Below are 13880 nucleotides of genomic sequence, written 5' to 3'. Positions count from 1 at the left end.
TATAACGTCCCCACGGCTGAAAGGGCGAGCATGTTTGGTGTGATGGGGATTTGAACCCGCGACCCTGAGATTGCGAATCAAGCGCCCAAACCACCTGGCCATGCCGGGCCCATGTGCTCTAAGTTGTTCTATTTACATTTTTATTATTTCTACAATAAAACTGCAATAGAGCCTAATCACTTAGAAACTCAAATTTTGCATGTTGACAAGCTAAAATATAAAATAAGAACCTCCTACCTTCTTTATTTGTTGATATATTTAGCAAACCCCTTCCATCACTTCATTCTTTTGAAACCACTTATTTACTTATCCCCATCTGTCTTCAGTAAATGTTTATAATCAATAGAAAGAGCAGATTCTTAAACATGTAAGTCTGACAGTTGTTTGTAAATTATAAATTTGTTGACTGAACATGCATGCCAAATTGCTCATTTTAGATTTTTTCTACTACCCCTCAATCTACTGGATTTGGCACAAATTACTAATAATATAGATACTGCTAAGTCATAATGTAAATTCCCTTCCAAGTTTATTACTTTACTGAGATATAACTAAGAGCTCTGTGTGTTGGTATGATTTTCAGATCAGGTGTTATGATTTGCCAGAAACAACATAATGTGATTTGTTTTATTGTATAGAAAGATACTGCTCCATATGGTAAAACAACAAAACAGAAAACATGTTTAATAAAACAATAAAGGTTTAAACTATGAATATAAATGATTTGTAACTTCTCATTCAATAGTGAAAAGAAATGAACAGTGTTACTAAATTTATGTTTCTCAACCATTCTTTTCATTATACTTGGCTGATGTCTCTAAAGACTCTGGAATCAAGTATGCTGTTTATGTGGTGATCCACAGATAGGATATACAATATCACTGAAAAAACTTTTGATATTCATTTAGGAAGTTTTAGAGGTTATGCTAATGAAATATGAAAATTTTAAAATGAAGGTATGTTTATTCCACTGACACCTTTGTCATAATTTTTTATCTTCCAAATGCATATAATATACAATGAAGATTACATGGCACATCAATTTTTGAATTATCTTTTTGGTATAACCCTAGAAGAAAGAGGCACTGATGTATGTATAAAAACAACAAATAAGTCAAGTATAGTTTAATATTAATAATTTCTATTTTTAACAATACATTTGAAAACATATGGTAAAAATGATATAAAAAGAATTACTATATAAATAAGATATTGTATACAATGTACTTTAAGTCAAACACCTAAAACAAGAAACCCAAAACTTACCTTTGTGACACCTCGTTTCTGCAGCATTTCCTCTACATCCTCCTCTAAATCACATTTCAATTGTTCTAAAAGATTGGGATTCTTTTGAAGAGCATAAAAAAGTCTTTCACTTCTGACAAAACCATACTGATTTTCCCTGCTCATAACCACATATATTACAAGTTAAAGTTAATCAACAGAAGTAGTCAGAATGAAATTTGAAAAAAAAGGCATTAATTCAAAAGTAAATTGATAACCTTATGTCTGTACAGGTTTGTGTTATAGTTTAAATAATACATTCCAATATATGAGCAAAATATTGAACATTTGCTTAAAAGGTTCATTGAAAGATTTTTCATAAGTAAAGTGAAATGTTTCTCATATGTTTCAGAAACTAAAAGAAAATAAATAATTATACAGTTAAATAATCTTTCATGAAAGTTAATATTCAATATAAATATTTTACACTCATTTTTAAATGTTACAACATCCAATGCAATGTTCTGATACTGGCTACTTTTAAACAGATTATAGTGTGTCGACAAAAAACAACTTCATCTTGTCATGTTAAAACAAACTGAACAATGCTGATAACTATAATGCTATGTATAAGACTTTTGACTAGATTCACTAGGGATTCACAGAACACTCACAGATGTACTGAGAAACAGAAGAATTTGGTATTCTACAGAAGTAAACAATACAATTGTAATGCTGCTTTGCTTTGTGTTCCATAATTCAACATAATTATGTGGTAATATTACCTAAGAGGAGTATAAAATTAACTTATCTCAAAATAAATGCAATACTGAATACACTTGACTTTGTTTATAAAGTTATCTACTCTTAACTTGAACTCAACTTAATCAGTATACAAACTCTTAAAAAAAAGTCAATCACTGAAGTCTAAACATTAATTAGATTTTACATTTAGAAAATTCAGAGTAAAACTCACTTACTACTATAAAATTCCTCAACTCAGTATAACGCTAACTTGTGTAAAACTCCTGTTATTATAATTCTTTCTTTAGATCTCTCAATATCTTTCTGGAATTTACTCTATCAAACACTACTATGCCACATATCTATTTAACTCTACAATAACTTGTCTATCAGCTAAATATGTTACAGATAATTAGAAAGTGTCAGGTTTTCATGTATGGATGGGCTGGATTCTTTACAGTAGATGTCTGTGATTTGTTGGCGATAAATGTCAACAATAAAAAACAGCACACAGTCCACTTGTTTTAAAATAATATATTAAAACAAGTCAAACATACATACAAATTTTCATTACACTGTTGGTTATTACAGTTGTATCCAGAGCTTTAATTAATTGTCTCTTTTTGTCAAAGTCCACACAGGTTGATTTAGTTACTTTAAAACCCAATTGACAAGACAAATTATTTCTTTTCTTCTTTGTTATTACAATACAATCTGTGATAATTTCACTTTAGAAATTGCCACTATACACTCTTTATGGCTAAACTCACAATCATGCAGTCTGCATCTTTTTATCTATCTCATTAACTCTGTCTAACTATATCCTTGAACTACATTTTGTAGACATATTCACAGCCTGACTGAGGCCAAGAACTTTCTACACACTATGAGATATTATAATGCAATGATACTCAATCAAAACAACAAGAAAAACATAGAAGGTTCCAGTAACATGACACAATAACACAAGTGCCAATTCATAACAATTAAACTACACAACATATGAATCATACACAGTTACATAAACAAACCTATGATAAACTATCACTTCTAAAAATAACTAAACTTAACACTTATTCTATATTTAAATGGAAACCGTTGTGTATGTCTAAGAGAAAGAATAATCATAAACACTTATACTAAAGAACATAATTATCTTCAATATTATGCCATAATACTAGTCATTAACATGTAGCATGGAGTTAGTAAGACTGAATTTCACTTTACATAAAATAATACCTGTACAACCCTAGTGTGGGTTCAAGATCAGACTAAGGAATGTGAATGAATATAGTATAAGCAATACGTTTAAACTTAATAAACTTTGAAAGAATGTTTGATAATAAAAAGGCTTCATTTTACTTATCTTCATGTTTTCTAAGCAAGTATTTATATCTTTTACATTTAAGAATGTTAACAAGAATGTATTACATAGCAGGACACATTTCCTCAACTTTTATTTCCTACCTATGGTTAATATTATTACTTATGAGTACATTATGCCTTTTTACTTATCCCATTCATCCTTCAACTGGGTATATATTATATCTATTCTAATATGACAATAACAACTTTTGAAAATTAAAAACATGACCCACTCAAAAGACATTCAACTTTCATCAGTAATATATCTAAACAACTTTGTGTTAAACAAAACTTGACATTGCTTCAGTATTTATTTTTTACAAGTTACCTTTCTTTTTCCAATACTTGGGGAGTTCTAGGCAATGACACTACAAAGTGGATAGAAAAAATCAATCAAAGAAAAGACAAACTCAAATTTACACCTGTAAAACTATTAATCTTACACAGGTAAAGCTTAATATAATCCCTCCTCACCACCCAAAATTCTTCCAGTCAACAACACCTATACTACTAACTGCAACTAGAAATGAAATCAAAAATTTGTCAATTATGCACTTATAAGATTTCTAAAGATGCTAAGAATAATGATATCTAATACATTTAAAGAATTTACATTTCATTATTCAAGGAGGAAAAAATAATTTTTATTTTTAAGATACAGATATGGAATTTCCAGGGGTATCAGTTGTACGTCCAGAGAAGGTATTGCTTCTTTATTGATACATTGTTAGTTTTCAATCTTTCTAACCACTCTGCTTAAGTTTACTGAAAGTTACTTCGAATAGGTCTATTCTTATTACACCAAGTAACAACTTAATAAAATGTTCAGCTTCATATCCTTCAGAAAATTTTCAAGCTGACTTGAATGAAAGAAAGAGCTATTCAATGCCAACTGAATTTCAAATCATTTTCTTCAAATACAAGATGTCAATATAAAAATAAATAAAAAGAGTATTAAAAAGAGTATTAAGCTCAACAATTTTTTGATATTTTAACACTTTTATATCACATTTAAACTATAATACAAACATAATTAGATACACAGATTAACTTCTACTTCGCACACTTTACTTTAATGGTTAACAAATTTTCCTTTATATCTGTTTGCAAACTTACTTTTGGCTTCAATATTTTAATACCTTTAATGAGCATCTTGACCTTGAAAATTAAAACTAAGCAAATTCTCTCTTAAATTTGTTTTCTCTATGAACCTTTAAACCACAACAGGGACGCTCAATTTGAGTTTCTTTTGTTTCTAAGCTAAATGAATGTTTAACAAATTTTATAGTTGGCCTACATGAATTTTTGTTTTCATTCAGTGCTGGTGTATTATGTACAAAATACTATAAAACACAGCTTGTTTAAGTTGTGATGGAAGAAGTAGCTTTATGGTTGATTACCAATGATTCATCAAAGTTAATGATTCTTTCATCTATTTTGTTGACTTTAGCTTTTGTCACAGGTTTGCAGGAACCAATTACATTATTTGCCATTTCATGACAAAAATACCAAACAATAGAAAGAAAACTACAATTTAACCTCACTTTTATGTTAAACAAAGACAGGAGTCAACCTAAGTGGTCTCTTAACAAGTCTATAACCATTGTGTTTTATTACATACCTTGAATAAACAGGATACATATGCCTATTAATGATCATCTTATTCAACTTAACTCACAGCCTCTTCACAAGAATCCCCAAGCTTTCTAAGTTGACCGACTGTCATCTGATGATGATGCCATGGTAAACCCAGTGATATAATGTACTTTACACTAATTGTTTCAACTTTGTTGTTTGACTGTGATTGTTATCTGATGTTGTCATGGTAAACTCAGTGAGAAAATGTAGCTTAAAATAAACGTTTCAACTTTGTTATTTGACTGTGACTGTTATCTGATGATGCCATGGTAAACCCAGTGATGCAATGTAATTCACACAAAAACGTTTCCACTTTGTTACTTGACTGTGACTGTAATCTAATGTTGTCAAGGTAAATCCAGTGATAAAATGTAGTTTACACTAATTGTTTTAACTTTGTTATTTGACTAGGATTGTTATCTAATTATGTCATGGTAAACCCAGTGATAAAATGTCTGTTTTTTTTTTCAATTTTCATTATACATAGAAATAAATATTGCTGAATTTTAAACATATAACAATTTCAATAACTTTATCATTTACCTATTTAGCATTTTTCAAGTAATTTACAATGTACAAGTCAAGATTTTTTATCCACATAATTATGCAGTTTAGATTGTTTTGTTAGTTCTTTAATTTACAAGGTATAAGTCAAGATTTTTATCTACACAATTATACAGTTTAAATTGTTTTGTTACCTTTTCTAGGAGGAGGAGTTGGAGGACTTTTTATAGGAGAGACAAACTGTGATAAGGCCTATAAATACAGAAAATAAAGAAATTAAAAATTATACAGAGGTAGTATGGACTAAACAAACAAATGTTAATAACAATGAACATCTTAGACTATACTACATGAATTTGAAGTAACTTACAACCTTCTACACTTAAATACACAACTGCAATTCATTAGTTTAATGATTTGTTTTGGTATATTCAAAAAAGATGTTTACAGTACTCCTAGTAAGATACTGTGTATTGAGTAAGTCCTAAAGACTTTTTTAATTCATCCTGAAATATATAAATATTAGTTGTTATCTTATATGAATTGTATTTTTTTTTTGAACTGAGAAAGAAAACAATCATATTTAACCAAATATCAAAAGAATATATATAAGCAACTTAAGAACTCTTAAATCAGACAACTACTGAAAGGCATGCAAGTAGAAAAGCTGAAACACAGAGACTCATCAGTTCCTCTAGGTTTCGAATTATTCTTCTATAAATCAACTGAAAAAATATTTATGCTTCAAATTCGAAATTACACTCCTACATTATGAAGGGCTTACAAAACAAATCTTTTCACCGATACATAGTAGCAAACTCTTAACAGAAAAGTATCATTTAATTAAAACACTCAGTCTACGCTTGACAATAAGTCAGGAATTGGATAATGTAATCACATCTGCACAACATGATGTGACTATCAGAAATGAACTACATACATTGCCATGTTGTCAAGAACTAAATACAAAACAGATCAGGAAGGGTATTCATTACTCAGAGTAAGGATCAGAAGGATCATGAAAAAATTTTAAATTAATATGCAAATTATTTAGTTGAAAAGTGAGCTATTTTAAAGAGAAAGTAATGAACAAAATAAAATTGAACACACACAGCCAGCAGGTTGAAGAAGGTAGAGTGAGAAATGCATATTCTCTTTGCAGATGACAAATTAGTAGAGGGGCACAAAAATATGGAAAGTTCATGACTGGTCAAACTGCAAAAAGTAACACCTCAGGCTGAAATTCTACACACAATCTTAACCAGATTTAGTATGTTCCAAAATAATTTCTAATAATTTAAGAATTTTGTAGATTATGTACAAAATTGATACTATAGGTAAATAAGATATGTAGTATTTACATAATACACCCTTCTTTGGTGGAGGAACCCACGAGATATTTTGAATGAATACAAGACAAAGTGTTGGGTTCTTCAAGACATACAAACTGTCATCATCTCAAGGTAGTTAATTCCAAAGTACATATAATCAATACAATATAATACTACTTACATAACCCATCAAAAAGTTTTATAGGTATAATATATTGTAACAGAAACTTATAAATTAATGTAAAAACTATGCATACTTTCTAGATACTGCAATATCTCTTACGTGTTATTAAACGTAAAGCTGCACAATGAGCTATCTGTGCACTGCCCGGTATAGGTATTGAAACCTTAAATTTGCACTGTAAGCCCTCTAATGTACTGATGAGCCACTGGGGGGTGATATTGCAATGACAAGTATAATTTGAAACACTTACTCCTGAGGAAGAACATACTTTTTTTCCACAAATATCTCAAGAAAGGATACTTAATCATTCTATATCAACATTCATACACAAATAGAATAATTTGTTCATTTCTTTTAATAAGGTTAAAACTAGTTAAATTTCTCACAGGTTTAGTAGCCAATTCATGTATTTGCTTTTCCTGGTTTTTCAAACGCATTTCCTGTCTGCGGGATCTTTCCAACAACTTCCGAATCTGGCGTTCATGGTGTTCTTCTTGGTTACCTGTCTGTTGTCTTTCTTTCTGCAAGTGCTTTACACTTTGTTCTAAAGCATTGTTGAGCTAACAAGAAAATATTGAACATCTTAATTAAATAGAAATATAGAAAAATTAGCATTAAAAATTCATTTTACCAATCTAATGGTTACATTTCTTTAAGGTGGAAACCTTTTCCAGATACAAAAGAGATTTTACAGTGTTAAACATGTATGATAGAAGTGGCAATTCATATCAATTAACACCCAAGATATCAATATGTGTCAGGAACAACAAATACTTTTTTACTTTATTTTTTTAGTACAACTTTGAAATTACTGTATCATTTGTGTTATAAAACTAAAACAGTGTTGCATTTGAAATATATATATATATATTTCATGAATTACAATAGTGATTCATAACAGGGATCACACAGAAACGTGACCAAACCTCTAATGGAACATTCAGACAAAAACCACCTAAAAAGCAAATTAATTCTTGAAACAACACTCAAAATCTTCCTTTTCAATAGTTAAGACCACCCAAACATTGATAATAAGCAAAATAAGTGATTTCACGATTGCAGACAAAAATCAAAATTTGCCCATTTGTTTATATTATTATTCCAACAGCCTACAGCAAAATCAGCTGGGCGTTTTGCACCAAAACCTAGACAGATATAATATATCAAGCACTGTGAATGTCCATGATCTACTTAAAAGTTGATTATTTTTTCTTGAAAGTTGATTTACATGGTTATAAATGTATAATAGATGCAATGTTGTTCTGAACAGCTGCTTTTGTACTCGGCACATGTTGACATGAAACCTCAGGCACAAAGCCACCTGCCTCAGTAAATAATTACTTTAAAAGACATGAAGCTTTATTTAAAGTGATGTTTTATAAGTATTTGTTTTATTTGAAAAGGCTGCTTTTCTACTGGTGAAATTTTATATGCACTTAGTGTGTGTGTGTGTGGTGGGGGGTGGGGGGTTATGTCTGACTCTAGATATATATTTGCTTATTGCTGTGTATTAAAAAAGAAAACATACAAGATAATTAAAAACTGAGAATTTAAAATCTACAATTATAGGTCACAAAAAGTAAGCAAACAAGGCTGGAGATCTACTGCTGACAGTTTGCTCAATCCCTATTATGACTCCACTATAAATTTATTGCTTGTGATATCTACTGTAGTGTAGGATCACACAGGAATTTTGTTGCTGTTGTCTATTTTGCATTCATTATTTATGTCACCTTATTCTCACAAACAATTGTGCACAGCAGGTTGTTGAAGAACATACATATTTCTCACGTAGACCTAACAAGATAAGTATGCTACTGCATCTGTTTACATTGCATGAATCTGTGTTGTATTATCTTAGAAAAACCATTATTCTGTTCTGGTAAGATTATTTTGTTGCAGCTCATCTTTGTTACATTATACTATGACATTGGTGGAAGCTGGTCGTTAAATCTGTGATGATACATTCTTTGCCTTCAAGATGGTCCTTTGAGAACAACTTTACATTTTGTCTGTTTTGTTTGAATACCAGTACATGTGTTTATTCTTTGTTGTAAACTTATTATTTATTTAGAATTAGTTCAGTGTTGTGGTTGTGTGGAAACAAAAGCCAATGCAGCAGTAAACTGTTGAAAACATGCAACATTAAACTGAATGCATATGCATGTATGTAGCTTAAAATTTATTCTCCATAAACAAACATAAAAAACTTAGGAAACAAGGTTAGTAAAAATTGTTAACTGAAATAGGAGGAATATTGATTGTCAAATATGAACAGAAACAAGTTGAATCCAAATGTGAATTGATAAGTACTGTAGAAACTATTTCCAGCCTTGTTTGTTTCCTTTTTTTTAGAACCCATAGTTACAGGCTTGATAATACAATCCTTGCATTTTGATTCAACTTGTTTCTGTAATTTTTGATGATCACTATTGCCCCTTTTTAAATTAACAATTTTTACTAAACTTGTGCAAAAATATGTACACAAAATCAATAAAAATTTATCTATCTGGTAAATTATGAATGTAAATATAATATCAGAGATTGCACTAGCCTTTAAAATTTGTTTTTTTTTAAACAAATGATTCCTTAAAATTTACATTTTAAGCCATAATGCCTACTGCTTTATATATTGTATTAAAAAAGAGAATTTCTAATCTAACATTACTTCAGATTAAGTTAAGATGCAAACAGTAATACGTCACCTACAGTGTGTCTACCCTAACACCATACACATATGCAGTGGTATATGGCATACTGTAAATCTCAGAGCTCATGCATTTTTAAGCATTTAGACACAACAAAAGATTCATTCACTTAAAAATCAGTTGTTACAATAATACTGTGAACAGTATTTTGTTTTACATGTTCATAAGCATGTTTACAACAGTGTTGAAACTTTAATTATATCTATAACTAAGCAGTTACTCAAATGCTTTGTAACCAACAAAGGGAAAACCTCATAAATATTATATACATATCACCATTATAAGAAGCCTTCTGTACTTCTTTGGTTTGCTGACCAACGTTGTGCTGATGAGCTTTGAATAGGCAAAACTTCAGTACACAGCAGAGTGTGCAGCAAACCAAAGAATGTGTTAGGTCTTTATGTCACAGATTATATTTTCAATTTTACCTTTGGTGAAAAGAAATCTGTAATATAAACAAAGAGAAACAAATAGCCATACCACATTTATTAAACAATTGGGTACTCAGCTAAAATAAAAACCTAATATTATTGATATTTTTCAAGTAATCTAAATTTCCAGTTAAATAATGTAAAAGTTGGAATAATTTCAATTGAATTTGTAAAAAAAAACAATAAAAACATTTTGATAATAATAGCTTTATCTTACATAGTTTGAAACCATGAAGGAATGAATCAGAATAAAACTATAATGTCTATTCAGTTAATATAGTACTATTGTGTTAACAACACTAATATTTTATTTTTATGATGGTGGTATGATATGCATTACCTTATTTAAAGTTAGCTGTGTTAAATTGTAAATAAATGTCCAGTATCTTTTCATTAAAGAAGAGAAACTTCTACAACAATAATATAGTATTTGTCAATATAATGTCAACCATGTAATCTAAAAGTAACCTAAATATGTCAAAGTCAAGATTAAGTGAATATATATCCATGTAGTCTAAAAGTAACCTAAATATGTTAAACAAAGTCAAGATTAAGTGAATATATATCCATGTAGTCTAAAAGTAACCTATATACATGTATGTCAAAGTCAGGATTAAGTGAATATATATCCATGTAGTCTAAAAGTAACCTAAATATGTCAAACAAAGTCAAGATTAAGTGAATATATATCCATGTAGTCTAAAAGTAACCTAAATATGTCAAAGTCAGGATTAAATGAATATATATCCATGTAGTCTAAAAGTAACCTACATACATGTATGTCAAAGTCAGGATTAAGTGAATATATATCCATGTAGTCTGAAAGTAACCTAAATATGTCAAAGTCAGGATTAAGTAAATATATATCCATGTAGTCTAAAAGTAACCTATATATGTCAAACAAAGTCAGGATTAAGTGAATATATATCCATGTAGTCTAAAAGTAACCTAAATATGTCAAAGTCAGGATTAAATGAATATATATCCATGTAGTCTAAAAGTAACATGAATATGTCAAAGTCAGGATTAAGTGAATATATATATCCATGTAGTCTAAAAGTAACATGAATATGTCAAACAAAGTCAGGATTAAGTGAATATATATATCCATGTAGTCTAAAAGTAACCTAAATATGTCAAACAAAGTCAGGATTAAGTGAATATATATCCATGTAGTCTAAAAGTAACCTAAATACGTCAAACAAAGTCAAGATTAAGTGAATATATATCCATGTAGTCTAAAAGTAACCTAAATATGTCAAACAAAGTCAAGATTAAGTGAATATATATCCATGTAGTCTAAAAGTAACCTAAATATGTCAAACAAAGTCAAGATTAAGTGAATATATATCCATGTAGTCTAAAAGTAACCTAAATATGTCAAACAAAGTCAAGATTAAGTGAATATATTTTATGATATATAAATGTTTTAATCAATATAGCTTTACCTTACAGAATTTAAAATCCAGAATTTAATAACTAACAAGAAATCCCAGAGTTTAATCAGTTAATAATTCTCAACTTGGGGACATGAACTAATGGAAGCTAATTCACTATTTGTTACCAGACTCCTATGGCTGTTGGTTAGATACAGTTTTAGTGCTCAATAAATGAATACATTTTAGGCCTATATGAGTGTGTAATTAATCTTTGTTCTATACTCTGTTATTATTTTTTAAGCTTGCATCTCTTTAATACAGATTAAATGAGTACATCAGTTTTGATTGTTGTTCATTGTTTAATAAAAGAAAATCATATTTAATTTGTGTGGTTATCTTGTGGGATGGTGAGGGGGCAAGTAGATTGTTAAGAAGGACAAATAGATTGTTCCAGCATTTTGTACTTTGGACAAGAAGCTTTTTTCAAAAGTTGCACATCCCTGTATGATAATTAAAGAACAGTAAATTAATAACAAAGACACATGTTGGCTGGAATAAATACAACTTGTACACTGTATATGTATACACAAAAGTGATAAGCATTTTATTCATATTCAAACCCTTACTGTACTGCTTGGCATGATAATAATTAGAATATACATTAGTTAGATAAACACTAAATATCCTTTCGACTATAAAAAGCAATACAATGTCAACAAGTTTGAATGACATTTTAAAGTTATAGAACTATAAGAAGTTGTAAAAAGTATTCAAAATAAGTATGAAAACCTCTTAAATGTGTGTAAGAAGTTCTACAATTTACTTTGTGTCATAAAAGTTCTCTTCCAGGAGAGTAACAGCTTATCAAGATGTCACAAAGGATTAAACCACATGTTATGTTGAAAGAGTTTTATTCAAACAGGCAAAAAAATAATAATCAAATCACAGCTTTTGGCCCATTACTCTTAGTTAACCAGTATGAAGTACTATGCATGTAATCTGTCTTCAGTCACCTTCTATAAAACATTCCGATTTAGTTTTTTTAATTATTATTATTTTAGCTTGTCTTACAATTAAACAGGAGATTATGTTTATTAAAATCAGGTTAAGTCAGAAGAGTGGGCAGAAACACAAAAATGATAAAACCTACGGAACAGAAAGGTATTTAGTAGCTTGGAAGAGAATTAATGTTTGTATCATATTCTGATATTATAAGTAATGTTAATATGTATGTAATGATAAAAATGTTGTACCTGTTTACATTTAGCAAAATGCAGAAGACAAATTTGTATCCTCAAATAACAATAAACTTAACTTACTAAAAAAAAAACATTTTTCTTTCACCATACTATCACTTACTTTTTCAAGTTCCAGTGCATGCTCCTGTGTAACTTGTCTTAATTTTGCTCTCCATTGTTTCTCCTGACCTTTTATAGTTTCTTCAAGATGTTTTTGAACTTGAGTTAGCTAAAAACAGGAATTTAAAGAACCGGTCATACTCTACTAAACTCATTCCATATGTCTATATTTGGATTTTTCTATCATTACAATCACTCATTGCATAGACACTGAAAACTTAGAATAATATGGTTAACTTCACAATATTAAATCATATTGTATTATCAATAAAACCAGAAATTTTTCTAGTGTTTTCTATAGAATTACTTGAAATTTTAAGAGCTACAAATAAACTTGGTACATGTCATTTTGTTTTATAAAAGTGTAGGCTAATTTCCCTATTTAAATTATATTATATATTGCCTAATAAACCTGCTATCTACATTTCTTTTTAAATGCTTTTATATATACTTCTTAATTACTTGTATTGTTACAGATATTTGGTACCTGGCTTATTCAGTCATTTTTCATCATATTAGGACCTATTCAGCAGCTGGATAATTGAAAGTTTCATATCATTTATAACAGCATAACCTAAATCCCAGTACATTCTACAGGTAGTAGGAAAAAGTTATAAACAACAAGTTAAACCAAGGAAGGTCCATTAATTAAGAACCTTATTAATGCAGAATAGTAATAAACTAATACATTTGATTTTTTATGTCAAAAACAAATTTTATTAAACTGAAAGTGAAGTAATTTTAGAATGGTATATGGATTCTAATTACTTTAAAAATATTGCCAAAAGTGCTAGCTATACTAGAAAAAAAAACTGTTTTAAACACGTCAACACTACCATTTATTTATAACAAAATATCATTATCGATACTGTGTGAGTGTCTGTATATGTAGTTATATATATATATATATATATATATATATATATATATATATATGTGTAGTGTGTGGTACGTACTACGTACTACGTTAACTAAGTAAGTACTAACTAACTAACGTAACTAAACTAAACCTTA

At 29.0% G+C, this 13880-nt stretch overlaps 1 protein-coding gene across 4 annotated transcripts in view; it reads right to left on the bottom strand.

Moving 5' to 3' along the window:
* LOC106478625 (zinc finger protein DZIP1L-like) overlaps nt 1-13880 on the bottom strand; it is a 93199-nt gene that overhangs the window by 35654 nt on the left and 43665 nt on the right. For all 4 annotated transcript variants that reach the window (XR_002609949.1, XM_022382251.1, XM_022382253.1 and 1 more), the window contains exons 9-13: nt 12868-12975; nt 7377-7550; nt 5670-5727; nt 3662-3701; nt 1267-1402 (exon numbers count right to left, since the gene is read on the bottom strand). Coding sequence is in view for 3 of the 4 variants with exons in the window: in XM_022382251.1 (XP_022237959.1) it covers nt 1267-1402; nt 3662-3701; nt 5670-5727; nt 7377-7550; nt 12868-12975 (516 nt within the window). In the remaining variant the exon portion in view is untranslated. The remainder of the gene's footprint in view (nt 1-1266; nt 1403-3661; nt 3702-5669; nt 5728-7376; nt 7551-12867; nt 12976-13880) is intronic.

Source organism: Limulus polyphemus, unplaced genomic scaffold (assembly GCF_000517525.1).
Source record: "Limulus polyphemus unplaced genomic scaffold, Limulus_polyphemus-2.1.2 Scaffold234, whole genome shotgun sequence".
NCBI classification, from domain to species: domain Eukaryota; kingdom Metazoa; phylum Arthropoda; class Merostomata; order Xiphosura; family Limulidae; genus Limulus; species Limulus polyphemus.
The sequence above is the reverse complement of the archived record's forward strand: the minus strand, read 5'-3'. Positions and strand labels throughout refer to the sequence as shown.